The following is a 26,566-nucleotide window of genomic DNA, read 5'->3' as shown; positions in this document are numbered from 1 at the left end:
TCCAAGAGATGAAAAATGAAAGAAACTGGAAATGAAAGAAACCGGGCTGTCCAGCATTTTGATTCAGAGTAAATGGGATAATTCATAATTTAGATAAATATAATTTCAAACATAGATAGATAAACCACCAAATACTGTACATTTAATGTCACACTGATCTAGCTATACATTTGTAGACAGTCTCATCCCCAATGGTGCAGGCAAATTACAATATAGTAAGACAGCATGCCAAGCAGACAAACTGAACCATAGTAGGATGGAAACAATGATGTATGTGATGAGTAGAGAACCAAACAGAAAACAATGCCTTCTTACATCCATATCTAGACATTAGTTTTGCCACACTGAGGATGCCTCCAGACAGTCAGTATTTTGTAGGAGGGATTCAAGTGCATACCAGAACCATAAGTTTGCATGATTAAAGGCACACTAGTGTAATAAATAAATGAATCCACCTGTTTATTTATCAAGCAGCCTGCCTACTGGTTGATGCATAAGGCAGGGGTCAACCCTTACTAGCAGTCGCCCCCTGATATGCATCAGGTGTTCCACCAGAGCCACCATTGGGAAGGGTTCTATGGCCCATCGACCCCTGTGTGGACACCTGGACAGAAACATTCCTTCCTGGTACCCAAGCAGTCAAAGCTATGACAATTGCTATGAGGTAGGCAAAAACCTGCAGACCAACCAATTTGGGAAAAATTCTCCTTGGCCCTGAATACAGCAACTGGACATACTACAGCAAGGTCCTCATACTGCCCTACACACTCACCTTTGAGCAAGGTGTGTACCATAGCTGTCAACCTTTTTCTTGCATTGGGAAACGGCCATAGCTGCCAACCTTCCCTTTTTTGCAGTGGGAAATGGCGCTGGAATAAGGGAATTTCCCGCAAAAAAGGGGAAAGTTGACAGCTATGGTGTGGGTGGGTGGTGAATCTGGTGGTGATCCCAGAGGGGGGGGCTGGGCACGGTCCTCATTTAAAGGGTATGCAAGCCCACTTCCTCCGGGACTACTGATGGCCCATTTGCATGGGCCAATGCCTGCTCAGATGGGAGGGAAGGCCTGTACACCCCACCCCCAATCACACAGAAGCCAAACATGTCCCCCAGGACCACATTCTGTCCACCTTGGGCAGCAAAGGCTGCTTCCCCAGAGCCCCAGGTAAATGGTTATTTCACACAAACACTTGTGCTTGTGTGGAGACAGCTTGTACCTGTGTTCAATATAATACAGAAAAAGGTCTAATATTTTATTGGGAAGAGTGGAAGAAAAAGAAGAACCCTCTAGAGTCATCTAATGCACTCTCACAGTATTGTCTCTCTCTCCTTTATAGGTTAATTGGATGGACACTGCTATATTTCCTTATTTTGGTTTCCTCTCAGTGCATTTAGCATCTGTTTTGTCACTGGAGAGATTCACCCGGTATTGACCGCATGACTTGACATGAGCAGAAATCATGAATTAAAATGTTGAAATCATTAAAATGGGGAAATGCTAGATGCAAAACGTGACTCTGCAAGAGTGGGAGATAATGAAATGCAAATTGTTATAACATCAGGGACTTCCTCCCAGCCAGTGACTCTTCCCCTTGGAACAGAACAGCTGCATTCAGTGCGAAAGGTATTCAATGGTCGCTGTAGATAATCTGAGGAGGTGGTGGTCAGGGCACTCTCTTTACTGCAAGCTGCCCAAACAAATGGGGAACTAGGCCTTCTAAGGCACCAAGAGGCTTGAACCAGAACCCAGGCTCTTTACTCCCTATGCCACCATGACAACCTGCAAGCAGTGAACAGTGTTGAATTACCTCCATTGTAAATAGCCCGAGGCTGGTAGTGGAGCCTCCAGTCCAACAGAGATCAGGTGATGCAGGGAACTAATAGCATTCCATCTGGCTCTATATATTTGATGTTTGGCCCAGCTCCTAAGTTCAGGCTCTCTCCTGAATTGACTTCCTATGTCCTAGCTCCTGGCCCTGACAGCCCATTAGGTGTTTCTTTCGGTGAGAGTCTTCTCTGCACAGACAGAAGGGATCAAGAGAGCAAGCATCTGGGTAAAAAGTAGTTGGTAAAAGGGTCAATGTTCAATGTGCACATTCAGTGGGAGCCCTCCACACCCCCATGGCATCATTTAGTGCATATTGAAAAAGTTTCTCCTTGCCTTAGGGCCTCTGTGCCTGCCTCTTCTCTTCACCATTGCAACATGCTTGCTCATCTGCCTGCTTACAAGTTGGGTCTCTGTCTGGCAGGCCAGCAGCTGGTAGCAAGGAAGAGGAAGTGGAGCAACCACAGCTGATCATCATGACAGTGAGGATGTAGATACAGCGAGAGAGGGGAGTGTACAAGTAGGTTGGCTTGCCCAAGGACCTTAGAGAATCTGGATACTCCATTGCAGTCTATCAGGCAAATGATCGCCAAGAGGGCATGCAACAGATTGACATCCTGTACAGGTCTGCTTAGTCATAAGCCCCACTGAGTTCTCCCAGGAAAACTGTGAATAGGATTGCAGCCTAAAAGCACAGAAGGCTATGCTCCTTATTTCCCAGGTGAGTGACAGTGGCCTATGTTACCTTCTACTTGCTTTGGAAGTCTTTGCTCGAACAATTGACCCTGAAATTAAGAGCCTCATGCTCTACCAACTGAGCTATTCCAACAGTCCAGCACTTGGCCCCCAGGCTTGAGGGTCTTCACCCTCACTTTAAAGTACTCTTAGGCAGGGGCGTAGCAAGGTAAATTGGTACCCGGGTGGGGGATTTTTTTTGTCAAACGCCCCCCCCCCCCGAGGCATGGGAAGGTCAGATGGTACCCGGTGCGGAAAATTTCTTGTCAACTCCCCCATTGATTCCCCTCCCGCAAAAATGGTTTTACGTTATTTCATATTTTCTTACAAAGGAATAATAACAAGTAATAATAAAAAACTTTTATTTATATCCCACCCTCCCCGGCCGAAGTCGGGCTCAGGGTGGCTAACATCAGATACATAACATTGGTGTAAAATCAAACAATAATTAAATTACCTCCTAAAACATCTCAAAATCAAATTAAAGTCTAATTAGATGGCTTTCCACAGGGTTAGGGTTGGGAACAGTAAGTGCTCCACTGAACTGAAATTTCAGCCTTCACAACATAGGAAAACAGCCATGAAAACAGCTATTTTGGTGGAGGAGGGTCAAGATATTAACCAATATGCATGAAATTTCATATATAGTATAATCCCTAGTATAGTAAGATAAGACCTTCGGAGCAGGCATTTTAAAAAAAATTCAAAAAAAATTGTTCCTTGATAATTTGTCACCCCCTCCATTATGGAACATGGGGTGCCCCCCCCGCTACGCCCCTGCTCTTAGGCTGTTGCAAGCTAATGTAATCCTGGTAGACAACAGCACTATGGAATGCACCCTTCATCCCTGGAGTTTCTGTCTATACCTCTTGATTCCCAACAGAGAGCAGAGAATGAGCAGATTGCTTCCCCAGCCAGAAGCTGTGGAGATTTGCAAGCAAAAACACCCCCTCTCCCATTTCTTCACAAATATAGCCAAAACACACAACTATTATAATTATTATAAATGGTACCAGTTAACCCTCTGGTTTTATTCTGTTGGAAGAATGATTCCTTTCAAAGCAGCAATTCAATAATAAACACATCTTCGGGCTTTAGATGTAAGCACTACAACACTTTCAAGTGGAAAAAATGTTTAATTTGCTATAATGAATTGAAATGGGGGGGAGAGTAATATTTAGTTAATTGCCTCAAATCTGTCTGTTTGTATCAGCCAAATTAACTTGATAAACTCGTCTTCAAAATTAATTTCCTTCCAGATGGTACTTAGTGGATTATTTTAAGTAGAGTCTCTGATTCTTTCAACTCTATGTATTTATAAGTAAAAGAAACACTAGGGGGTTTCTCAAACTATACTAAACATGATGAAACAAGAATTTTATACTTGTGTTATAGGTGCAGAGTCATTGGAAAGGTGAGACAACATAAAACAAGTAGCATTCAGTTAAAAATAAATCCATAATATACTTGGATAGATAGATATTTGTGTGTATCTCTTTCTATGTGTACTTTCACTGGCCTGGTTCACACACTATAGGTGCCAACTCTATGGGGCTAGCACCCCCCTATATATTGCGATGAGACTGAGCTCCCCCAATCTTGAGGGGCCAGACCTCGTCGGGCCTTGCTGTGGCAGGCCCGAGTGGGCCTACCTGTGGCTGCAGTAGGCCCCATCAGGCCTCCCCACAGCCTCCCGTCGCTGTGTGATGTCACGTGTACATGTCATGCACATGACATCACACATGTGTGACTCCCCCCCCCTAAAAAATGTTGTGTGGAACCTGGTGCCTAGTGTTGCCATATTTTCTGGATGTATGGCAGCTCATGTCAGTAGTGTTGTTTTTGCTGATTTCCCTCAGAAATAGCTCAGAAACGTCCCAAGAAAACTCCCAAATATCTTTTTTTTTAAATGCTCAACAACTTTTCTGTCTGGATTTTCACTTTATGAAATATAGTAACCCTACCAGTGCCTATATCACACATCATAATAAGCCTGACAATGGTTTGTTTGAATGCACACCAACCCAGCTCAGGAGATTAACCGTGCTTTCTTTTCTGCCAACCAAGTTCAGCGTGAAGCTATGGTTTGTTGCTTGATTACAAGCTATTGTTTGGCAACCTAGGGTTTGGTGTTATGTCTGAACCCAACAACCTTGCTTAACCATCTTTTGTTTGGCCACTCCCCCCCCCCCTATGCTTATCATATCAATTCCAGAATGTGTCTGAGGAGAGAGCCTCAGTGTGAATGTTAAAGTCCCCCATCACAACAAGCTAGGGAACTTCAGCACCAACCCCAAGACCACCCTAGCTAGCTCAGGAAGGGAGATTCTTGAGCAGTGTGTGTGTGTGTGTGTGTGTGTGTGTGTGTGTGTGTGTGTTGCACCAACAGGATCTGTACTCATCCTGGCCATCTTCAGATACAAACTCAGCAGAGTGCAGGAGAAGGCACTTGGTGAGGGGAATGCAATCATGGTAGACCACTGCAATTCTACACCCCAGACCTTGCATGCTGCTGTACAGAGAATCCCAGAGGGCAAAGCTGAGAGAGTTTTACCACCAGCAGCAGCAGCAGCACCAGCACCAGCAGTAGCTTCATGCAGGATCAAGTCCTGGATAGCTGTTGTTTTGCCATTCACTGGGCTGTCATTGACCAGCAGTATTTTCAATCCAGGGGGACTGTTGCCAAGACTTTCCAGTCTATTTGAACAGGGGGAGAATATGGCAGCAACCACCACCATGTTGTACTGCCCCCTTTGATAAAGTAGTTGTTACCCCACCCCTACATATCTCTTTTTGCTCTCTATGACTGATGGCAGCTCCCACCCACAGCAACCTTGCTCTTTTTCCACCAGTTCAGATAGCTCACCCAGTTCAGCTGAGTGTGGACACACAGCAGGTGTTGCTGGAAGCTTCTAAGTACTGCAAGAGCATTGTTAAAGAGGAAACAACAGCAACAAAAGCCCAGGAGTCCCACCTGGAAGGAATAATCAGCAGACAGGTGGTTCCTATTCAGATATTCCTGGGTCTCCTTCCTTTCTCACACAGGGGAGCTGTGGCTTCCCAGTTCCAAGGAGGTGTTGAAAGAGGTAAGATATACTTTTGCAATTTGGAATGCAAGGCATCTTGCATTCTTATCAGCAAATTGTTTATTTTTATATAGCAGATGCTACTATACTAAGTGGAAGCAATTAAGGAAGGCTTCAACAGAGATAGAATTAATTTATTGAGAAGTAATTAATCTCACCCAGAAGATTCTTGCATAACCAATGCATTAATTTATATTGGAACTCCTAGAGCTGTTTGTCTCGGTATTGGGGCCTGTGGATCAATGGGAATCCATCTGCAGCTTACAAAGGCAATAAGTGCATTGCTCCTTCAATCTATAATTGATGAGGAAAAGAAGGAGTAATCTTATTAAACTGTTAGACTTTACCTTTGAAGAGTTTGCATTGTTGATAAAGCTTGGGCAAAGTGCCATTACACTGCATAAGTGAGTCCTCCCAAGTGGAGAAGGTAACTTGTTAGTATATAGACAGAGTGATAGAAGCTCTGTGCAATAAAATGCCTACTTGTCTGACATTGCAGATCCCTCTGTTGGAATCATTCAGTTAGGAAACAATCTAGTCAAAGTTAAGCACTTGAAAACCTCTTGGATTTCAAAGAGAGATTAAAGAACATGGCTAACATGTCCATCAAAATTAGCAGCTCTAACCATTTTGATTCAAGAAAACCAAAATGATCAAGGAGGTGGAGCATCTCCCTTGTGAGTGCTTGGGGATTTTAAGTATAGAGAAAATGCAAATAAGAGGTGATATGATAGAAGTTTATAACCTTATGCATGGTGTGGAGAAGGTCCATGGAAAACAGCTTTTAACCCACCCACCCATAGATACCCAGTGTGGTGTAGTGGTTAAGAGTGGTAGACTCGTAATCTGGTTAACCAGGTTTGCTTCCCCGCTCCTCCACATGCAGCTGCTGGGTGACCTTGGGCTAGTCACACTTCTCTGAAGTCTCTCAGCCCCACTCACCTCACAGAGTGTTTGTTGTGGGGGAGGAAAGGAAAGGAGAATGTTAGCCGCTTTGAGACTCTCTAGGGTAGTGATAAAGCAGGATATCAAATCCAAACCACTCTTCTTCTTCTCTGAGTGATGGAAGACTCTGGAGAGACAAAAGAATGGGCTTCTTCATGCAGTGCACAGTTAAAACTATGGAACTCAATCACCCCAGGGAGCAATGTTGGCCATCAACTTGGATGTATTTAAAAGAGGATTGGACAAGTTCATGGAGGATAAGGCTATTGAAGGCTACTAGCCTTGATGGCTATGCTCTGCCTCCATGGTTGGAGGCAGCAATGCTTCTGAATACCAGCTGCTGAAACCACATGAGAAGTGAGTGCTTTTGCACTCTCGGGGGTTCAGCTTGAGGGTTTCCCACAGACATCTGGTTGGCCACTGTGATAACAGGATGCTGGACTAGATGAGCCATTGGCCTGATCCAGCAGGCTCTTCTTATGGCTAGCAGCAAATGGCATTGTGTCCCTGTCCAAAGTTAGCCATATGCAGAGCAGACCCATTGAAATCAATGGACTTAAGTAAGTTGGATACTACCCAGTGATGGCCAATCTCCTTTGGGGTGGAAAGTGAGGCCAACAGTAGGCTAAGAATAGGGCACCTTCTCATATTTCTAGGTGTGATATCACATTTGGCAACAGAGATATATTCATAGAAAAGTAAGTGTATACATCCAGGCTGCTGGTAAGAAATAGATTGTTTCCTGTCTAACAGCATACTGTTTCTCCAAATGATTAGTTAACAGTTTGAAGTATCAAAAACTGGTGTGAAATAAAGTGCTTATGCAGTTATGCTGCATTGATGTCAACCCTGGGAGGCAGGGGGGAAAAATCTCAAAGAAGGTGGCAAATGGTTGTGTAAATCAGAGTCCATTCGCTTTGTAATCAGAATGGTCCCAGTGAACATATGATGGTTGAACAGTGTTGTGCAAGGGGAAGAAAAACAGCAACAGCTGAAATTAAGACTCATTTATTAAGCAGGAAAACAACTGGTGGTAAGATGCATAATTTTCTGTGAGATGTACATTCCTGGAAATCTTTGCGCACAGGTTGTAGGGCATGTTGGTGATGCAAGAATAGATTGATCTTTTCAATTATCCATTGCTTTTTCATCTTGTTCTCTTTTACTTAATAAAAGTGCTTGGGTGACACTCATCTAGATGTGTTTGAGAATTAAGAAGACTCATTAATCTTTTGAACAATGGCACATGTACATAACACATCCATGGTGGGTGCTGTGTTAACAATGCATATTCAGGATGTCTACGGCACGCTGTTACAATCCTACCTTGTCATCTTGTATTTTCTTTCTAGTATGCTGAATCTGAAAAATACAACAGTTAACAGTAAAAACACCATTTATTTATTTTTGCGCATTGAGCTAATCACAAGAGAGACCCATTCCCCAACATTCTATATGTAGCTGGACCTGAAAATTAACACAAATTAATGAATCTGTATCGATATTCTGACATTAGCAGGGCCTGCCAAATACCTGGCAGGAGAAAACATGAAATCCAGCATTCCAGTTATTGCTTATCATACTGAACTGGTAAGCTGTAACAAATTTAAGTACACATATGTGAAATTCATTAGGGAGTCTTGGCACCAGTTAAATTGCATCCAGGATAAAGGATGTGGATTAGGAGGCTGTGTTAGATAGGTATCCTGCTGTGACTCTAAGGAGAATCTGAATACCTTGTGGGGGAGGAAAGAGGATGGAATTTCAGCTTCAGTTCTGCCTTTGCCAGCTTTCTAGAAGATGAACAAAATGGATTTTTGTTGCTGTTGTTGCTAATAATGGTAGCTTTTCTCATACCTGCAGTTCTCCATCTCAGCCCCTGTATTTTGTTATGAGACTGAAATCTCCTGAAAACAATAACCATCTGGGGATGGATGAAATGAACCATTTCATTTAAAACAACAACAACAACATAAAACAAAGTGATGCTTAATTGCTTAATGTGGAGAAATGAGCTGTCTGTGTGTGATGCCATGTGGCTTTGGATGTAGTGGGGACCAGTGAGTTACTACATCTACTCCATGAGACATTTTAGCATATTTATTTATTTAGATGATTGATATGCTGCCCTTTGTCCAAGCCACCAGGGGGGGGGGGTTGCAAGTGAGTACATAAAAATCCATAAAGTCCATAAAAAATAACGCGAATCAGTTGTATAGAACAGTGTAAAATTAAGCTACAGATAACATACTGTTACTGGCTTAACAACTGTGCATGCAGAAAGTCTTGGAATAGAAAGGTATGGTACAACTAGCAAAAGTGAAGAGAGTCCCTTTAAGGGAAGAGCAATTAGTTTCTGTTCTGTGGGGTGGGGCAATTTATTCTCCACATAGTGTTGTAGGTCAAGAGTTTCCCAACTGTAGTTCATGAGCTTAATTCAGGTGGTCTGAGAGGAACAGGGGCCGTGGCTGTTCTGGGACAGGTAGGAAATGGCAGGGGGGGGTGACTTGAAAGGAGTGGAAGAGGATTAGGTGTCAGAAGCACATATTTTATTGTATTACAATTTAATAGAAGCATAGAGTTGGAAGGGATCCTAATGATCATTAGTCCAATCCCCTACAATGCAAGAATCTCAAATAGAGCATTCCAATAATATGAATTGTTGGGGTTAAATTTGTAAAGCAAAAAGCATGCAGCAGCTAGCACAATGAATGGCAATCACTATAACAGGCAGGAAAACAAAAATACCTGGCGTTCTGTCAAGACCCTTAACAATTTTCAAATAGCCCATGGACAGGAGGGGAAGGGAGTTTGGGAACTACTTGCCTGGGGAATAGAAGTGTATGTTGCCACACAAACTGGCCTCTTTGTGCAAAGCTATAGTTGTTACTTCTATCAGACCAGTGGTTCCCAAATGTTTCAGGCTGGTGCGCTCCCTTAGTTCCCTAAACTCATTCCCAGTTACCCTTACCCTATAGCATTATTGAAAATAGCAGTTGGCTTGAGCCACTTGAGGAAGATAATAACACAATAAGATTCAAAGCAGTAACAATTAATTGCATTTTTATTTGAAATCAAATTAAAACTATTTAGTTTAATTAATTCACATAAAACCTGATGAAGTTGATCCAGTTTCTTTCATGATGCTCTCGAGCAAACGCCTGCTTAATTTCTTGAATCTAAAAGCATTGTTTGCCCTTTGACCCTTCTCTGAGGACCCCTTAGGGGAGATGTCATCGTTCAATGGCAGAGCATGTGCCTGGCAGGCAAATGGTCCCAGGTTCAGTTCCTGGCATCTTCAGGTAGGGCTAAAAGAGACTACTGTATGAGATCCTGGAGTGCTGCTGCCAGCAGTGTAGACAATATTGAGCTAGATGGAGTAATGGTCTGACTCAGTATGAGGCAGCTTGCTATGTTCCCTATGGCGTGCATTGAAAGACTGCATGCCCAAGGTTTGCAAGAGGGACTAGGAACATCACCCGATCTTGACATTTATTTCCTCCAGAGACGGCACCAGAATTTTGTTCCAAACTGACACAGAGACACGATTGACATTGCAAGATTTTGACAACATGTGTGTGCAGGGTGGGTGGTTGGGGGTGATTTGATAGGCTTCAGACAAGAGAAAGAAAGATGCAAAGGGAGATCCTGATTCCAACCCTACAACTAAAATTTCCATAAACTGCCTTTGGGTCCTGCAGTGGGAGTTTTCGTAGATATACTTTAATCTCTTATTTTTGTATCAAGTGTGCTGTCATTTGTCACATTGCATTACGCAAATCTTGGACAGATTTAGCACTCTGTGTAAATAAAAAAAAATGGTCATCCCGAGAACTTCGGTATGTAACTGTTGAACATCAAAGATAGAACCATCTATATTTAATAGACAAAAGATTGATTTTGAAGTGCAGTGATAAATATTTGTTTGAAAGAGGTAGTCATTCTGGCAAAAATCAGAAATGATGCATAAATGTGTATAGACAAAATATGTGCATTGCATACCATTTTCTTAATTAACATGCTGTACTGTGATTAATCTGATTCAACTGTCTGTTAAGTGGTGATGTTATTAAACAGTAGAATTGGAGCCAGCAGGAGCGAAAGTTTCCCGAGGAGATAGCTGTTTTAAATTTATTAGTCTTTTAAAAAAGTCTTTAAGTGTGTTTGTCTCAAAATTGTTTAGTCTTCATTAAGGTGTCACAGGACTCTTTGCTGCTTTTGCTGCAACCTAACTAACACAGCTGTCCCTCTGGAAATTTGTTTTAAACCTGTTACTGATTAATAATGGTCCTGGACTGCTCACAAGCTTGCTTTTATTTTAAATCAAGTAGGTCCTGCAACAAAACGCACGGGGCAAATAGCCAGCCAGCCATTATGCAGGATACTCCATTCTGTTCTCCCTCCCCACTTTTCCATTTCCATCCTTTCATTCAAGTTAAATGCAGGAAGTCTGACAAATGAGTAGATGTGTCACTTCTTGGACATTAAGATAGAAACCTTAGCTAAAGGTGTTCCCAAGTACAGTGGAAGTTTTGCATTCATGAAGGAAGTTGTAGTCAGTGCAAGTAAAAAAAAAATGCAAGGATTCTATTTTCACACCAAGAGAAAACCTTTCCAAATACCTACTTTACACATGGTCACTGTCTTCTCCCCAAGCTCTTTGTTTAAGATCTTGGTAGTGTCAGGGGTGGTGGTCAAAAATACTACTGGACTGGGGGGGGGGACACGACCCTTTTGTGAATCAGTATAGCTGTCTTCAATCCAGATTTTAGGTTGGAAAACTATTTTTTCCTAAAATGTACTTGCTTCCCCTGCATCACTCTATTCTTTTACACATCCAAAGTGATTTATTATGCTCATGTTTAGAGTTCCCAATTGGATTATGTCAGGGGAAGGGGCTGCCCCAGAGACAGAAGGGGGGGGGGGTAACTGAAATGGCAGTGTGAATTTCCTGATCCAATATTTACTTTTCTTCTGCCTCTGAGCCAGCCCCCCACTCCACCTACTTTCCACTGAAATAATCCATCTAGTCTCCATTTCACTTCATATGGAAATAAATACCTCTAGTCCGGACTCTGCAGTCTCCACTGCAGAGACTGAGGTGGATAGAGAAAGTAAAGGAGTACAGAGCCTCACCACCACCACCACCACCCACCCCAAGAACCTATGCAATGATTTGCAGCCAGCTCCTGCCAGGCTGAAGCTTGCAAGCTGCACACAGATTATGGTTTTCTTTTTAAAAATTTCTTTTAAAACGTTTTTAAAGTGCTTTTGCCCACCTGGAGATTCAAACCCTCCACCTGCCACCTGGAGGGGCCAAGGCAAACCTGGATATCTGGCAACCCTATCAGTATTGACTACACTGAGTGGCAGCAGCAATACAGGGTTGTAGGGAGGGTTCTTTCCCAGCCGTTCATGGAGAGATTCCAGAGAGTGAAGCTTGAAACTTCTGCATGCAAATCAGATGCTGTACAGTGGACCCTAAAACAGCATGTTTGAACTTGCAGCTTTCAAAGTAGCTTCATGCAAAGGAAAAAAACTTAAACTTATTTCTGGATTGTTATCATGAGAGGGTCAAGGAATCAGCCTCTCACATCCTGTCATCCCACCACAACTGTCTCAAGCCAGTCACAAATCAGTAGATGCCATTATAGAATGCTTAATTTGACATCCCACCCATGCCTGCATACCAGGATCATGTATCTAGACATGAACAAGACATGAGTTAGGAGTAATGGAATTTTCTGCTGGAGGAAAATTCATCTTCCTACCCGAGCCCTGTAATAGGTAAACAAATCTGAGTTTATTTTAGGATAGCAGATCATGTGAGTGGACTAAAGCCAATGTAAAGACAGTAGCATACAAACAAACCTAAACAGGGCTGAACTGATGCTAGTCACAATTCCTCATAACAGTTTTCAGCCATGCCGAAAACACCTCCTTTACTCAGCAATTTCCTCCCAGTCTTCATCACAATGAAGACTTCCATTGCTTTCACTTGCCCTCACTCATAACCTCTGTTTTGCCCTCAGTGACATCATAATGTAGTCAAAACTGATTAACCAATTGTTTTATTTTCTGATATCTTGTCATGTCACATGACAATGTAGTACTACTATGTGATTCCTGGTTTGGTAGGATCACCCACATGACAAATTCAGGAAGGAAGCAGCAGAAGAAGTCAGAGAAAGCAATTGTATTTCCCCCAGATTTCAATCTGAGCATTTTGTTGGAGTAACTCAACATGAGAAGTTGATTTCCTTCATGAGTGTAAATCACCCTGTGGATGAGCTAATTGAAGGTGCAAGATCAGCCAAGCCAGTTACTATGATAATAGCCCAGTGCGCTGACTATATCTGTGATATCTGAGCAGTCAGCTCAGTTTTTCTTAGTCTGTGAGTCTGCAGTTAGTCTGTGTTACTTGTATGGTGTTACATATTAATTCTCTGAACTTGTTTAGAGCATCAGAAATACTTTGTATTTCTATCTATCTGTACTGTATTTGCAAAAGCATACTGTTTTGCTGAACCTTACCTTCTGCAACAGTAAAGTATCTTGGCTTCTGTGCAGCTACAGGTACTGGGACCAATTTCACTGTGTGGGTTTCTCTCCTGAGATTTCCAGTACATTTATTGTGGCTTCATTTATTCAGTTTTCCTTCCATGTGAAAACAAGAATGCAAAGCTAAGGAATCATCAAGGAGATGGTTACATGGGACCCCTCTTGCCCCTTTTGGGTGTTTGGGTTCAAACACAACCTGCCTGCATCCGGAGAACTTTAATTGAGTAGATAAAGAGGTCTCTGTAATTATAAAACTGTAGTAGGTATAACAAGAGGCTAAATACATAGCTGTGGTTTTAATTAGACAGCGCTTCAAATTAGTAATTGTGGCTTCAGTGAGGAATCAGTGACTTTATACCCTGCAAAAAAAACCCATCACAGCACAGCTCATTCCTCATTATGTCACACTGTGTGAATCTTTCAGTACATTGGCATGCTGAGCTGAAAAGGCAAACATCGATATTGGGTTATCTTCCTGGTGCAGAAAAGCTAGAATGGAGATTAAATTCATTCCCAGCAGACATGTGGGAATATATTGTTCTTTATCATGTATATGTGTGACCATGTCTGGAAGGTGAATTTTTATATGTGAGAGTGGGTGGTGTGCTTATGTGTATTTGCATAAGATCAAAGCAACCAGTAGAACTTAAGGTAAAAGTTAAAGGGACCCCTGACCATTAGGTCCAATCGCGGACAACTCTGGGGTTGCAGCGCTCATCTCGCTTTACTGGCCAAGGGAGCCGGCGTACAGTTTCCGGGTTATGTGGCCAGCATGACTAAGCTGCTTCTGATGAACCAGAGCAGGGCACGGAAACGCTGTTTACTTTCCACCAGGGATTCGAACCGATGACCTTCTGATTGGCAAGCCCTAGGCTCTGTGGTTTAGACCACAGCACCACTTAAGGTAGGCCTTTGCAATTAGGGGTAGGGTCAGTTCTCAATGGCTCTTGCATGAGATAAATTAAGTAGGCTACAACTTACATGCACAGCTAAAGAAAGATTAAGATCCATCCATTCATCCCAAGATACTTGGGGTTGTATCCAGTGTTAGTCTTACTCAGAGTAGATCCATTGAAATTAAGGACCATGACTAACTGAGATTCCTTAATTTCAATGGGTAAAACATAGCTGGATACCCTTCCAAGGGTCCCACCAGTACTTGCTCAGCATACTGCACACACAGGCACACAAACACACACATATATAACACCATTTGCATTATACAATTAAAGCTGCATCATAGCACTTTAAACAGTCATGGCTCCCCCCCTGTTCTTACAATGGCTACCCAGATCCCGGTGGAAAACCCTTAAGCAGGACCCAAGCACAAGAGCACTCTGCCCTCCTCTGTGGTCTACAGCAGCTGGTATTCAGAAGCATTTCTGCCACCGGCAATGGAGGCAGAGCTACTACAGGCTAGTACTGGGAGGTGTAGTTTGTTAAGGGTGCTGAGAGTTGTTAGGAGGCTACTATTCACAGAATGGTTTAACAAATCAGTTCCTCTTCCCAGGACACTCTGGGAAACTGTAGTGCCTTGAAGGGTATAGGGGTCTCCTAACAACTCTCAATACCCTTTACAAACTACACTGCTCGTGATTCCTTGGGGGAATCTGTGATTGCTTGAAGGTATATGAGTCTGCTTTAAATGTATAGTATGGATGGAAAGTAATTAGAGACAGCAGAGGGAGATAAAATACCCTTTTTGACTGTGAGTGTTATCCGTGGCAGCGTTGTGGTCTGGGGTTCAGAACCCGCCATCTTCTATCAAACAGATCTGAAGTGACTGTGCATTATAAGTCTTGAGAGCACAAGACTTGTGTGTGACTTCTACTCTTAACAAGTAGTGCAGCATCAGAGAACATAATTGCAATGTAGTTCATCCTTCTCCAAAATAGTTGGAATGGGAAGCCAAAATCACTGGCTGCAAAGCATGTTGTGACTTTATGACAGTGGGACTTGACAGCACTCTTCCAGGCAACCCACACAGAGACACGCAAAAGCACAACACTGTTGGATTTCAGCTATGCCGTGTGATTTGTGACATCACAGTGAATGTATGGTTGGAATCTCAACCTCAGCTCATTGATCTGAGAATACATAGCAGTAAAAGTTCTCAAAGATGCTTTAGTCCACATTAAGAAGCAGGTTCACCATCCCTGCTCTCACCCACTTCAGTGTATTTCGAACTATGTGACTCCTGCAGTGTCTTAAGAGGAGCACTTTGTGGTCTCCTTGGGCTTGACTCAAAGTAGACAGGAGCAAAATGGGTAGGAGGTGCCTACTGTTTCTTGAAAGGCACAAGGAGAAAGAGCTTTACCCAGTAAGTTCTACCCATCAGCTTTGACTCATTCAGATGTAAGATAAAGAAATATGTGGGGCATCAGGCTAAAAGTTGTAAATGAGGGGCCAACAGCTAGAACATCTGGACCAAATGCATTCCATGGATGTTCTGTCGTCTTCTTAGCGGTTTCCAAACCCATAAGCAAAAAGTAAAAGGGAGGTGCAGTTGAGCATGAAGTATGGCAGCTGGACTTGACAGGTAGTAAACTGTGAGGGTGAGTTAAGGTCTTAATCCTCCACCAACCCACACAGCCGCATTCCATTGGCAAATTGGTCATGTTATTTAACACAGAAGTATAGACCCAAATGGCTTTTCCTTCATTCACATGGCAGCTTATTCTGTTTCACTGACATTCCCCTAACTGTTAATTACTGTGTTACGTTTGAGTTTTCACATGACATAAAAGCCACTTCTGGAAACCTAATGGAATACAGTGGAAGCTTTGTGCTCATTTTGTGTTAATTGGTTCCAGATATAATCCATTTGGAACCCCATTGAAACAGAAAACCACAGGACAGAATTTGGGCCAGTATACCGGTTCTTTACTGCTGTATTCATGGGTGAATCATGGGTGTGGAGTGCCTCCCATCAGCTTCAACAGGTGGCCCAACTGTGTCCCTATCTGGACAGGGATGGCCTAATTTCTGGTAACATCTAGGTTATAATCAGTGCTATTTTTCTAGGAAAAAAAGAGGTGCCAGAATACACAACAAACACTTCCTTTGTTCTCTTATAATGGCAATCGTGCCCATCTGAGAGGTTCTAACTTTGAGGTAAGCAGAGCATAGACAACACAAATTAGGCTATCTCTGTCAGGATAGGGACACAGTTGGGCCACCAGTTGAAGCTGATGGAAGGCACTCAGCAATGAGGCAACCTGAGCCTCAGGTGACAGCCAAGGATCCAGAAGTACCCCCAAGCTACTAACCCACTCCACTTACACTTTCTCAGAACCAGCCCTACCACGAAGCAGAATGAGGCAGCTGCCTAAGGCAGCAAAAATTGCTCGAGGACAGAGCTGTGTGCATCATACAGCCTCCCTTATGTCCCCCTTGCAAGTCTGCTGCTCTCAGGTGCACTGTCCTGTTATCAGTTGTGGAAAGGTCACAGCTCAGTGATGGGCATGCAGAAGACTCCTGCCTGAAACAATGGTATACTGCTGCCAGTCAGTGCAGACAATACTGGTTGATCTGACTAAGTAGAAGGCAGCTTCCTGTGTTCCTAAAACATCCCACTAAGGTCCATTTTAATGGATTTGCTCAAGCAGATATTTTGGTGCAAATTTTTAGGACTTGGCTGCCAATATGCAATTTAAAGTCGATTCACACAAATCATTTAATGATAAAGCAAGAGGCTTTGGGTGTGTAGTAACTGGAATCTTAAAATCAAGTTTCTCATTTGTTTTATTTCCTAAACAAAGGATCTCTCTCAGACTTGTCAACACAACCATTCTGTTTTAAAGTGCTGATTTACAGCTAACAGCCAATGTATCCCATTTGTTACATATCTGTGCTACCTAGAAGGACAGACTATAATTATGTACATTGATTTGAGCAATTATAGAGCTTGATTTTTATTAATCTACTTTTTAACCTACTAGAAAATACTAAATGGTATATTGCTTATTTACTATATAATTATGTTTTTAGTAATGATTTATGTCAGACCGGATTAGATTGGTGGGATTTAATTAAACACGTAAAGCAGCAATAAAAGTGGGGTGTTTTTTTTAATTAAAACAAAGCTCCTGTTACAATATTCTGGTTGCGTAAATTTCTCTTATTAAAATGTCTCTCACACACGTAGCCCTGCTTGCCATAGATAGATAGATAGAACAGTTTAAACTACTGTAGTTATCATGGTATTTTGCCTATGAAAAAGTGGTGAAGTACGTACATCCTATCTAGGAAGAAAGCTCTGGGTTCAACTCAGGAAGTTCCCTTATGTCAGTTTGGATTGTTAGCCCATCCAGCCCAGAAATGTCTATTCAGTCTGTTAACAGCTCTCCAAGGTTTTGGACCTTCCCTTCACTTTGCAACCTACCCCTCCAGAAATGTAAACTTTCTGGACATTCCTTTTTTCCACCCTTGGGCAGGGGACAGCAGACTGAAATGTGTTGTTGTTTTTTCTCCACCTGTGAATTGTTTATTAGACAATTTATGTAAGCAAGAAAGTCTGACTATAGCATCATGTTGACTCTATGCTTTGATTTAGATTTTTGCACCTGCCAATAGGGCTGGCGATATTGATATATCATCCAAAACTGGTTTGAAGTCTGTATCAGTTTCATAATTTTTACCTGGCAATATATTGAGAATCATGGTTTGTGTATTGTGTGTGGCATGCAAAAATCACAATGCAAGAAAAACCATGAAGCCAGCCAATGTCTCTACGTAGCTCCATTCTTACATCAGACATCATGATATATCAGTATATCACGATGTTTAGCTGGTGATATATCACAGTGCTGAAAACCAGATATCGTCCAGCCCTATCTGCCAGAATTGGGTCTAAAACTAAGCTAACTGAATGCAATCTAGTCAAACTGCAAAAATGACTTGGGGGGGGGGAATTAGTTGTTTACGTGCAACGTGTTTGATTTGTATTTACAACAGGGTTTTGTAACAAGTTTAAAGACAGTTGCGGTAAAACTTTGGAACGCTTTCTTGGTGTGGAGAACTTATTGATTCATATGCTGCACAAGGTCCAGATCAGGGAATTCTGCTCATATAACTCTAAAAGATTTGAGCAACAACCATCCCTGGCTCTCAACCAGGCTGTGATCCAAGCAGAGAGGTTTTTATCTGCTTCCACCTTCTCCTCAGTAGCCTCACATGTAGCTGGGCACTTTGGCAATGATCCTGAAGTTCATTTTGACTTGCCATCTTCTCTGCTGTGCGGTCCTGGGGGTGGGGGGTGATTGGGAGCTGGGCTGAAAACCTGGCACAAACCTCGGCAGTTGGTACAGGGACCTCCAGTCCTGGAAATAGGAATGTCTGGATCCGGTGGCCCACCTGAATAACTGGCAGTTTGGTATTATGGGTCTGGGAAAGGCTTTCCACTTAACGCTGGTGAGAACAATGTCTTAGTACGAAGAAGAATAGCAGCTTCTCTCTCTCTCTTTTCAAAATTCTAGTCATTATGAACAAGATCGGAACGCACTAAAGAGGAAAGAATGGGAAAGGAGAAATCAAGAGGTCCAGCAGGATGAAGACTTCTTTACATCTGGCTTTAACCTCTTTGGAGAACCCTACAAGGTAAACAATCAACTGATTGATTCATTTCATTTGAAACAGCGCTCCCCACCCCCCGCAATTTCACCAAACATTAATCACACGTCAGTCCCTCAGAGAGGATAGCAGCACTGAGGGCATCCTCTTGGTTTCATGGACTGCAAAATAAGCTTTCACAGAAGCGCATTGACTGGTTTAATTATCTGTGGTAATTGGGGGTCCTCTAGGCTGCCACTGAGTTCATCTGCATGAGATCCACCCAGCGGTTGAAGTACCCTAGTCTGCAGAGGGATGTTACAATAGCAAGAATAATTAGCACTGAAACAATTCAGTGGCAGTTCCCACTATGGAGATTTCTTGAATATGATATCACTGCAAGAAAGCCAGGCGAGTTGACCGTCAAGGCCCTGCTTTCGCTGAGGTTTTCAACCTGTGACTGGACTGTGCCACTTCAGGTTGCATGTTGGGAGCTAAAGCTTGCGTAGATAAATGCTCCTTTTCTCAGAATATAGAAAACTTGCAAGCTAGGCTAGCTTTTTATTGTGCACAGCCTTTTTCTTCTGTATGAAAAGGTATAGCCCAAAAATGGGTTTAGTAGTGATATCTACATAATACACAGAAATGCCAGATGCCTTTCTTCTCCCGGATGCATATATTTGGAATTCTGCAGTCAGGAAAGGGGGGCTTTATATTTTCTATTTTTCCAGTTTTTTTTTATAAAAAAACCTATGCCACCACAAACTAAATTTAAATAGGACCCCCAGAAGGCACCTGAAATTATTTATTTTTTATTTATTTTCCCCTATCTTAGCTGAATTTTACAAGGTTTTTTTTAAAAAAATAAGAATAATAATGTTTATTATTATTATTATCACTTTTCATTAAAGACTGAGGATGGTGGTTCTTTGAATTTATAACTTTCCCCTCTCCCACCAAACTTTTCACAGGAATATAAACATCATATAAAGGGAAGTGCGTTGCTCATTAATTGCTGTTGTGAATATATATTTCACAAAATAAAAATCCTTTGGAACATTCCAGAATCCGGAATTCTTGCCAGAACTCATAGCAAAATCCAAGAAATATAAAACTAGCAGAACAACAATGAGCAATACTGAGAGAATCTCCTTAACCCATGCAAGTAACCTCTGGATTGGATCCTACCAAAATCATCCTCCCCTGGACCTGCTCAGTTATCTTGCTCATTAGTTAATTATGCAGGTTCCTTAGCATAAAGATCTTAGCTGAAAAATACTGTTCTGTCACATACTATTTCACCAATGCTTATTCCCCCTCTCCCCCTGCCCCACTGTTTTGGCGGCTTCTTCTTCTTCTTCTTCTTCTTCTTCTTCTTCTTCTTCTTTGTCACTTAAGGAAATGTTCCAATTCATGTAATCTCAAGTCCTCCCCCGCATCACATAGCAAGATCTCATCTTGTCACAAAATGGTGTATCATCATTATGTTTGCTAGATGATCCCTGATTGGTTCATATCACTCGTCAGGCTAATCCAGGTGGAAGCAATGGTATCGAGAGAAATAGTGTTGAAGCAGTAACCACCAGGCAAAACAACGGAACTGGACAGGATTGGCAGGGGAGAGAATGTGAATCTGTTCACGCAGCCTAAGTGCCTTTATGCAGGAATGACAACCCACTAGTTTCAATCTGAAAATTTTAACTAGAAAACACTTGGCATATCCTGCCACCTCCATTGCTTCCAAACTGGCACACAATCCCTAGATGGTTAAAAAGGTATACACCTCATGCGGAAAAACAATTCTTCCTGAAGCAAAGGAGGAAACTCTCTCTCTCTCTCTCTTTTACTGTCATAACCATCCAAAGCTGTCTTTTGGGAGAATGGTTGAAAATGTACAGCATATCAGCAGGGTAGCAGAGCCTCTTCTGAAAATCCTCCAAGGGACTTCCTTGCCTGTGATTTTCATCGCCAAGGGATGTTCCCCATTTGACTGTCTCTGCTGCTTTGATGATCACCCAAAAGCATTCCCTAAAGAATTCAGCTGGATTGAAATGCACAGATTCCTTTTTTCCTTTCCATCAATGACAGTCTTTGGCAAATACCACCTAGGGTTCACATAACGAACAGATAATGTGGAAGATGAAACCTTTCAAGTCTTCTCTGTGGAATAAGCCTGGATCTGAAGGCATTATTGTCCGAGGTCACAAGTGCAAATCACACAAGTGAATTCGAGGCAGAATTCATTGTTATTTTCTATAATCATTATTTTTAATCACTAAGCATTATGTAAACAATTATGCTATTTTCGCATTGTTTTTGGTGTTTCCCTTCCACTGAAATGCATTGAAACTAATTATGTAATTAATTACATTAGTCCCAGTCATAGCTCATAGCAAATTGAATAATGTAAGACTCCGAACTGTAGCAGCACAGAAACACTGCTGATTACAACGAACACAGAATGGGACAGAAGTCACTGTCTCCTTACATCCCTAGCTCTTCTGTTGAGATATGACCCCTGTTCCTTAAATTAAAATGAATAAATAAATTATTAAAGTTGTATACCACCCTTCCTTTGTAGATCTCGGGGCAGTTCACAGCATAAATTAGGATACCTTTTGATCATTTCAGTGTCCACATTAATTGGATCTTCACTTCTGATTGTCATTGCTCTCACTCATAACATCCCTGTTGGTCCATGAAGCTTTGCTAGTTTATGTTAATCTTAATTTGGCAATGATGGGAGAAACCCTGTGACTTGATGATGCCTGCTTATCCAAATCACTCAATTATCCAAGTTCTCTGAAATTTCATCAGGACAGCTGTTTGTATTCTGTTTCTGCTGCTTCTTTTGCCACATCTCACATCTTCCAAATCTTTCCATTGCTTCCTGCATCCACATAAAACCTGCTGCAGATTTTGGATTATCCACCCATCACATAGGCGGTTGTCTCCTTGGTCTTTTGAGATTGTAGGGCCTCCATACTGACACTGTTTTATTCTTTTTGACCTGAAGCACCTCTTCATTTGTCCATCATTTGTCCATTTTAACTTCATGGCCTTTTCCATTACAGCCATAACTTTCTATCTTTGTTACATCCAGTTGTTAGTTTTTCTTTCTCATGACATTGCTCATTCCAGAGCACGTGGTGTTATTCTGAAGGTGTTCATACTTCTCTGTGTCATAGGCTGGATCTAGATACATCAAAGAAGCGTTTCAGTTAAACGCATTGCAAATTTAAACAGAGAAACAAGTAGAGAAAAAGTGGGTTCCACAGTGCCATCTGGTACACATCACAGGTAATATACACAGGTAATTGGCCCAGTATACCTGAAGGAGTGTCTCCACCCCCATCATTCAGCCCAGACACCGAGGTCCAGCACCGAGGGCCTTCTTGTGGTTCCCTCCCTGCGAGAAGTGAGGTTACAGGGAACTAGGCAGAGGGCCTTTTTGGTAGTGGTGCCCACCCTGTGGAACGCCCTCCCATCAGATGTCAAAGAAATAAACAACCATCTGACTTTTAGAAGACATCTGAAGGCAGCCCTGTTTAGGGAGGTTTTTTAATGTTGAATGATTTGTTGTGTTTTTAATATTCTGTTGGGAGCTGCCCAGAGTGGCTGGGGAGGCCTGGCCAGATAGGCGGGGTATAAGTAATAAATTATTATTATTATTATTATTATTATTATTATTATTATTATTATTATTTATTACTACTAACACTTTAGCTTTCAAGTCTAAGGAAATATTTCTATTTTTCATCTTAAAGCTGAGTTTTCCAAAGGCTGCCCAAGATTGTTTTATTTTCCTCCCTATTTCTGTTTGGTTTTCTGTTCTCAATATGATTTTTTTAAAAAATCCTAAATTCATGTTTTCTTCAATGTGCTCTGTTTCTTTGTTTTATAATAGTATATCATTCTCTTCTTCAAACATTATTTTAATCTTGGCTAGATTCACCTTCATCCCTTTTTTAATTATTCATTTTGTTCTTCCAGCATTTCTTGTAGTTTTTTTTTTTTTTACTTATGGCTATATCATCTGCATATTGTATATGATTTAATATCTTCCATTGATGTTGATTCCTTTTTCTGACCATCCCAGCTTTTTAAATACATCTTCCAAGTTGACTGTAGATACCTTAGGTGATTGGCTATCTCCTTGTCTTACACCTCTTTTTAAGGGTCTTGGACTGCTTTTATATGCAAAACAAAATAAAAAAATAAAAAAAAATTACAGGTAGGTAACTGTAACTGCTTTTATATGGTTACCCCAAGCGAATAGTCTCTTATTCACTGACACTTTTGGTTGTCACAGTGTCCTTCAGCTCCATTGGAGAAATTCAGCTAAAACCCTTTCATGCAGACATTTATCACTGATGTGGAATAGTTCAAACTGAGAAATTGAACCCAGTTGCTTCAGTGCAAAGTGAGCTTTATGGGCCACTGAGATGATAAGAGAATAAAGAAAGGGGAGTCAAGTCGAAAGAATGGAAACAATAAACAAGAGGAAATCTACCCAAAAGGGAAAGATGAATCTTTTTGTAGGAAATAATTTATGTAGATAGCAGTATATTTCTGTAGAGAAGAGTGATACAGAACTCTAACCTTAATGATTAGAATCACCTGCATCTCAGCACATTAATGGGCCAGTAGGACCTTTAACATGGTCTTTTAAGCCAGTTGGCTTGAAAGAAAGTCCCAGATGGTGTGGAACATGGCCAGCTGGTTGTGGAAAGAATTATGTGGAACTTTTTTTAAAAGGCATTTTTCCCAGCACTTGCTAAAACCAGAGCTCATCTCCTTGTCTGCAGAAGTCTCTACTTCTGAAAGACTCAAAGAAACAAGTAACTGTAGCTTGCAAATTGTGTCTTGATGTCCATTGCCTGGGACATGAACAACTACAGCCAGATGCCACTTTACTCTAGGAAAAGCAAAATGTTACTTGATTAAACACTTTTTTAAAAAAAGGAGGGAGGGTCACATTTTGCTATTCATCAAGGACTCTAAATGAGTGTGAAGAATTATACCAGTGAGTCAAACCAGACCTGGAGTTTATGTCTTAGTGGACTCCCCTTCATTAGAGGTTTTTAAGTAGAGGTTGGATGGCCATCTATCATGTATGCTTTACATGAGATTCCTGCATTGCAGGGGGTTGGACCTTGGGGTACCTTTCAACTCTACCATTCTATGATTCCCTAAGTCTTCAGAAAAAAACCTGCATAGGTGAAATGGGTTTTCAACTAGTTCTTCATAAGAAAGAAAAAGAAAGAAAGAAAGAAAGAAAGAAAGAAAGAAAGTTAGGAGAAAGCTTACTGTAGAATCAGACAACTGGGATCCATGCAGTACCTGATCAAATTTTTATTCCAGACACCTGTAACTGGGTGATGACTACCCCCTGAATGATAGAGATCAGCCTTCCAAGCAACATAGAAAATATATTAGCTCGTTATAATTCTTGCTGGCCAAGCTGACGCCTGCATACACATAAGGGATCTCATAGGAACATATGAAGTTACCTTAAAGTTGATTAATACCAGGTTCAATCCTCAGCATCTCCAGGTATGGCTGGGAGAGATGCCTGCCTGTAACCCTGGAGAATGACTGGCAGTCAGCTAGATGGACCAAGGGTCTCAGTCAGTATAAAGCAGCCTCTGATGTTGATACTGAACTGTTACCAGGCAACCAGATATTCCCATTTCCTCACCTTTCCAGAAGTGAAAATCCGCAAAGCGTAACCAGACCCTTAAGACGAGAATTGTCTAAGTGGCAGCAGCCCAGCACCCCCACCCCTTACACAAATGCTGCCTCAGCAATACTGCAAGGAGGATAGGAGAGGAGGAGAACAAGCAAGCAAGTGTTCACCATTTGCATCGTAATTCCTCCCGGTCCCTTAAGCACAATGGAATCTCCTTGTTTAAAAAATTGAGGGGGGGGGGGAGGGCTGAGCCTAGGCTAGCTTTGGCTGCTGCCCAAACAAGTTCATTGTGCAGCTTCAGTTGAAGGAGGTGGGTCAGACACAAAGAGCTTATTCTTAGCTTAAACGGAATGCACTTTTTTGCCACTCAAAATTACCAATTTAATAGGGGGTTTTTTGTTTTCAGTTTTGATGTGTGTGCTTTAAAAAACCCAAAACTGTTCCTTGTATACAGTGTAATTCTTAGCTTTACACAATTGATGAGCTTTCTAAATATTTACTTCAGTGCACAGCTCCTTGAATAGAAGCCCTCGGAGGAAAACCAGAAGGGGAGAAATGCATTCTTTCTATTCCCCCAACTTTTTCCTCATAATCTTGTACTCCAGTGTTATGATCAGGGGTGTTGCAAACTACTTAACGGATTTGGGACACAGGTGCATGAGTGTGCATTTGCATAAAATTTGCATTGCCTGATTTGTATGGATGGGTGCTACTGGGGAATTAAGACAGGGTGGCTGAGGTCTCCTCCGTGCTGCGTTTTGCAGACTAACCCTATGAGCAAGGCTTCTTTGAAAAATAATGTTGAGAAAAGGTGGGAAAGGGAAAAAGAGTTTGGGGCCACCTCAATAGATTTGGGGTTCAGGGCTAAGGACTATGATCTAACAACACTCCAGGTTGTGGTAATCACTGGGGATACTCTTCTGATGGCTTTCCTCCATGAAATCCCATAGCTTTTTATTCCACAAATGTTCTGGTTTATTATTGTTCCATGTTTGATGTGCTGTAGGCCTTCCACACACGGCAATAATGTGGTAGCATTGGGGAAGCATCGCAGAGCAACTAATATGGCATAATAAGGTAAAAGTAAAGGGACCCCTGACCGTTAGGTCCAGTTGTGGATGACTCTGGGGTTGCGGTGCTAATCTAGCTTTACTGGCCGAGGGAGCCGGTGTACAGCTTCCAGGTCATGTGGCCAACATGACGAAGCCGCTTCTGGCGAACCAGAGCAGCGCACAGAAACGCCGTTTACCTTCCCGCCAATGTGGTACCTATTTGTCTACTTGCACTTTGATGTGCTTTCGAACTGGTAGGAGATGGCATAATAAACCCACCACTGATGCACTTTTGTTGTGTCACGAACATGTGCCAGAATATACTTTCAGGAATACACCCGTCCAGAGAGACCCAGATAATTTTCCATTTCATTTTGCAGCAGAGATAAAAAGTAACTACTGAATACCTTTAGATCTGCCTTTTTCTGTTACAGTTGCATTGATAGAAACATGGGTGCTGATTATGCCTCCTCCAGTTCCACTTTTAAGTATCACAAATAATCAAAATGGAGAGGAAACAGGGATGAAAATATAACAGCATTTGTCGTTCCTAAAGGAGCAATGGCACTGCTGGAACCCACCCCAATTTAAAACTCTTAATCTCAGCAAACTACATACTTTCTTCAGTCATTTCCTGGATTTGCATCCTCCTGTGGAATAAAATAGTTGATATTACCCCTACTTAAAAACAAGCACATCACTCATAGCCTCAAAAAAAATGTATTTATTTCAGGGGAATTTGTATAATCGTTAAATTTCTTTAAGCCAATTCACACCTGGCTACCCTTCGCCTTTCCTTTAGAGGCAGACTCAAGTTACCCCTAGTAAATTACCTCTCTTAAAAAAATTATTTCTAGCTACTGCTCTGATGTAACTTTGGCCTATAAAATGAGCAATAATCTGTGTACAAATTCCTGTTCATATAAATGGATTCTTTGGGGTGAGAAAGAAGAAACAGTCTGGAAAACAGAGTAGAAAAGCACTGGAGATGAAAACATAATAATGTCAAAAATGAGTCAGGATTTGCTTAATAACTGCTGCACAGCAAATAACTGTGAATCATAGATTTGCAAAACAGACTCCAAACGGTTCTAGAAAACAGAACAGAGGACTTCCAAATCTA

General features: G+C 41.8%; 1 protein-coding gene across 4 annotated transcripts in view; it reads left to right on the top strand.

Moving 5' to 3' along the window:
* The window catches only part of AFF2 (AF4/FMR2 family member 2), a 384,550-nt gene that overhangs the window by 90,781 nt on the left and 267,203 nt on the right, over positions 1 to 26,566 (top strand). For 3 of the 4 annotated variants that reach the window (XM_033137049.1, XM_033137048.1, XM_033137050.1), the window contains exon 2: positions 18,627 to 18,747. In XM_033137049.1, coding sequence (XP_032992940.1) covers positions 18,627 to 18,747 — 121 coding nt within the window. Of the gene's footprint in view, positions 1 to 15,258; positions 15,470 to 18,626; positions 18,748 to 26,566 lie in introns of those variants that run through there. The other variant, XM_033137051.1, reaches the window with a different exon arrangement.

The sequence above is a fragment of the Lacerta agilis genome, chromosome Z, assembly GCF_009819535.1.
Source record: "Lacerta agilis isolate rLacAgi1 chromosome Z, rLacAgi1.pri, whole genome shotgun sequence".
Lineage (NCBI taxonomy): Eukaryota > Metazoa > Chordata > Lepidosauria > Squamata > Lacertidae > Lacerta > Lacerta agilis.
Note: the sequence above shows the minus strand (reverse complement) of the source record. Positions and strands in the feature narration are given on the sequence as shown.